Here is a 4,533-nt window from a genome sequence, read left to right as displayed (position 1 = left end):
GTAAAAAAAAACATTAAATAACATTCATAATAATTATATAAATTAAATCCAGGTGTTTCCAACCACTGCATCATCAATTGCGTTACAAGAGAAGAGTTGTAATCGTCTACCACAAGTCCAATCCATTCACCTAATCATATATAAAATTACCATCTACCAAAACTATTACAAATAACTTTTAACCAAAAATTGAGGTCCGCTCATATGACTTCATTATCTTACTCATCATCATCAAACTTCGTCTTCTTCCCTGCATTAATTAATTAAACATAAGTACATTACAGGCTATAATATTTTCAGATGGCTCAAGAAATCTAATATCAAACAACCCCAGCAGCTAGAATATGCGAGTGAAGCCATATGATAAGATAACAAAACACAGGTATAACCAAGATATACAAACAAAAATAATACCAGTTGATCCAAAGCTTGGCTTATAAGGTGTTCCGCGTCCCCTCCCGCCACCACCAAAACGACCACCACCCCCACCAAAACGACCACCGCCGCCACCTCGGCCACCTCCACGTCTTCCACCAAACCGACCACCGCTATCTCTGCCACCACTTCTCCCACCACCACTTCTTCCTCCACCACCTCTACCACTACCTGCACCATCACCTCGTGGCCTTGCTTCTTCTACATTCAGTCCATAACCATTAAGTTCAGATCCATCAAGTCCTAGAGCACTGTTCAAACCATCACTACTGTCGAAGTCCACATAAGCAAACCTGCAATTGTTTTCATTGTTTAGACCATAAACAACAAGATCAATGTTGACAGTTCTAAGGCAACGAAGTCAGGTAGTGTCTATCAAGGTGCTCCATTTCATAATGCAGCTAAAACATGAATTGAAATAAGCAACAAGGCTGAGACAAAAAGAAAAGGGGAAGAGGTTGACAAGAAAGATAAAATTGAAAACTCCATACACACAAAAACCTTGAAGAAAAAAAATTAAGCCTAATTGACACCAAACATTGTAGGAGTAATTATTGAAACCTGATTGTGTTATGAAATCTTTTACATCGTGGCAATTATTGCCCTCAAACATATTTTGAAAAAAATTCTACAGTGACTTACTTTTAAACTTAGTATGCTGCCTCCTAATCTAAAAAAACAGACTCACTAAAAGGGTTAATTATGCTTGCACAGCCCCGAGAATGAGCCATAATATTTTAACTTCACAAATTATATGATATTTTCAAAAACTTTTACATTGCAAAGTAGAACTATTAGGGTATTGAAATGTCAATATTTAAAAATACAAAATTTAAAGACTCCACAAAGCAGGTGCTCTTCACCAGTACACTAAAAATAGAGAAGTGATTAACAAGTAAACACTAGGAAAAAAAATGACATAAAACATGATACAAAAGAGAGAGAGGACAGAACTAATTCTAAATTTGGAAACCTACCTTGTGCTCAATAGAGTATATTTCATGTAAATTGAGCAGGGAAATTGCTAAAAATATAAATAAGGGAAATGGTACAAACCCCTTAACAGCACCAGAGTCATAATCTTTTGGGATGGACATCCTTGTAATATCTCCACAAGAACCAAAATGTTCTTCCAGGGCACTCCTAATCTGTAAAAAGTGTTGCATTTCCATTAACATAGTTAAGAACACACTTTTTTAATAAAAGTGTGCATTAGGAAAATATAGTTGGTATGCCAACAGTACCTCATCCTCCCCAAGAGATTTATCAAAACCTCGCACATATGCTGTACAGGCCTGACCTCTTCCTCCCTTTTGGAATGAGTTGCTACTCTCTTTACTACATTATTTTACAGCACAGAATAGAGCACAATGAGTTCATTAGATACTCTGAATTAAAGCATTTGGAAGACTGGTAGAAACAATGAGAAATACCCGTCATGTGGGGTATATTGCCCCCTTTCACGAGCAAAATCAAGTTTAACAGCACGACCTAGCAAATCTTGACCATTCAAACTAACAGCCTGTGAAAAGAAAATAGTGCTAATTGATCATATTCAATGAAAGTGGATAAAAACAGCATACTAATTATTTCAACAGAAAAAATATTGCCCAACAAAGTAGCCAAAGTATAAGTCAGGTAAGAGCAACAAATGATAGTCAGGCATATAAAGTCATTAAATTTTTACATTTTTACTAGATAATGGGACCATAAGCAGACCTTTTGTGCAGCTTCTACTGTTGCAAATTCAACATGTCCAAAGCCCTTAAATCTCCCATCCGCATCTGAAGCAAACCGAACATCAACAATTTCACCAGCATCTTTAAAGAAATTTTCCCTGCATAAATACATTAATGAGATGACAATTATCTGAACACTCTATTAAGATTTCCAGAAGCTATACATACACATCAGTTTGCTCAACATTGAATGAAAGATTGCCAACAAAAAGAGTCTTTGATGTAGTTTGACCCTGAGGAGTAACAGGGGTTTGAGGCTGCACAAACATGTTAGAAATCACCAAAAAATCAATGAAAAAAGTGATAATACAATTCCTCAAAAGAGAAAGGCTTAATGATCAATTACAGCTTTCTTCTCAGATTTTGAATCAGTCTGCTTGGTCTTTGGTGACACGGCATCTGCCATTTCCACATCAGTGTTCTGTTCCAGAAGTTATAGAGCTTGAGCATTAATAAGGACCAAAGCTATTTTTAGAGATTCTAAATGTTTAGAATGGAAATTAATAGTATCAATAATAAGCATTAAATGCACTTTTTAAATTGCATGCCCCTAAATATTTGATTCAATTCAGTTCCTCATGACAATCCTAACGATTGATTAATTACAATTAATCAAAACATCCCTTACCATGTTCTTTTTTTATAGGTAAGTTACATGCATGTATAGGTTTCATGGACCCCATTACTTCAAAAAATCAAGTTGTTGCTTTACCACTACAGATTTCATCTTAAGCAATATCATTCAACCAAAACATGATTAGAAACACAGAACTGCAGAGTTAAATTTACATTTTTCTTTGGAGTCTTGGAGGGTTTTTCCTCACTATCTTCATCAGATTCATCTGTATCTTCCTCAGATTCCTCCTCTGAATTGCTACTTTTCTTTGAATCAAGAGCACGCTGCAGGGTCAAAAATAAGCTATGTGGTTAACTAAACAATACTGAGACCTAGTGCAAAGCTAATGGGAATTACAGAAGATGATACTCAAAATTAGCAAACAATGGAAAGATGATCCTAAACACTACATCAGTAATAGAGAACGCAAAGATGATGAGTCAAGTTCAAAACCAAATAAACCACAAATAGAGAACGTCCTTTTAACCTTTTTTTTGTGGTTATAGTTTCCAATTCATATGGTCTATGTCTACATCAATAAAACAGCAACCCAAGTCTAAGAGTAAAGATCTACTTGCAAATGATCACCACGAAAGTAACTGCTATGTTTGATCCAAACATCTTTCATTGGGGGAAGCATGTATAGATTGAAAAAAGAATAAGCACAATCGCATGCCATTGATTACCTTATGATGGAACAATACAGTTTATATTATATTATAAACTAACTTATAAAATCAGTGCAACTTGTCACCAGTTGGGTTGCAGATCTGAATGCCACTGCTGGTGGCCAGTAAGTGTGCATATTAGTGAGGTTAATGTAAAGTTGAAGTTTGGTGGTTTTTCTAACAAGATACAGGCATCTATAAGCATTCGAGGATATTGCAGGACTTTTAATTCAGTCTATAGCTTCCATATCAGGAAGCATATAACACACAATAATTTTGGACAGAAGCCAATAATAAGATTAAAAGCTATAAATGAATAAAAATGCCTTACAATTTTCTGAACTTCTAGCAGTCATGATATTAGGGCCAATTAAAAGAGCAAAGTGAAGGCTTATTATATTTCAATTAATTTACACTATCTTATTAAAATAAGGAAATATAGGCATTTAAGACCACACATGTCAGAATATAATTCTACAAGAATTGTTCCAAAAAGGTCCATGACAAACACACCTTTTCCCCTTCAGATTCACTATCTTCAGATTCACTATCAGAGGAGCTATCACTGTCATCCACTTTCTTTGGAGGGGCAGCAACAGATACTTTCTTTGCGGCAGTTGGTTTCTGCACATGAATAAAGGAGAAATTTCAAATATATTAACTTGACACAAAAATACACATAAATTAACTTGACACAAAAACACGATATAGAAACTATTCTACACTCACATCTGACTCTGTATCATCTGAATCTGAACTATCAGATGATTCAGCTTCGACTGTCTTAGTGGGGGCAGCAACCTTACCATTTTTAGCAGCAACTGCCTGTTTTTTTTTATTCGGCTCCTGAGACAAAATAAGATAATTACATGTTGCTGTCTATGTGTCACGAAAAATATAAAAGAACATGTATAACAAACTGCTCACCTCATCCGAAGATTCATCACTAGAGTCATCATCTGAAGATTCATCATCTGAAGACTCTTTCAGAACAGGCTTTGCTGCAACCACTCCCTTCTTAGCAAGGGCACCATTTTTAGCAGCAACTACCTCCTTTTTTGTAGAAGGCTCCTGA

At 35.5% G+C, this 4,533-nt stretch overlaps 1 protein-coding gene across 1 annotated transcript; it reads right to left on the bottom strand.

The window, feature by feature from the left end:
* Positions 1-13: 13 nt before the first annotated feature.
* LOC136066054 (nucleolin 2-like) lies at positions 14-4,523 on the bottom strand (the record flags this gene model as incomplete). The annotated part of the gene is made up of 12 exons (XM_065769922.1): positions 14-250; positions 415-728; positions 1,492-1,583; positions 1,680-1,773; positions 1,869-1,957; positions 2,155-2,272; positions 2,343-2,431; positions 2,521-2,595; positions 2,964-3,074; positions 3,972-4,082; positions 4,188-4,304; positions 4,386-4,523. Coding segments are annotated over 12 exons (1,380 nt in total), but the record flags the coding sequence as incomplete, so codon positions are not given.
* Between the last annotated feature and the right edge of the window lie 10 nt (positions 4,524-4,533).

The sequence above is a fragment of the Quercus suber genome, unplaced genomic scaffold (assembly GCF_002906115.3).
Source record: "Quercus suber isolate HL8 unplaced genomic scaffold, Cork oak 2.0 scaffold_1691, whole genome shotgun sequence".
Lineage (NCBI taxonomy): Eukaryota > Viridiplantae > Streptophyta > Magnoliopsida > Fagales > Fagaceae > Quercus > Quercus suber.
Note: the sequence above shows the minus strand (reverse complement) of the source record. Positions and strands in the feature narration are given on the sequence as shown.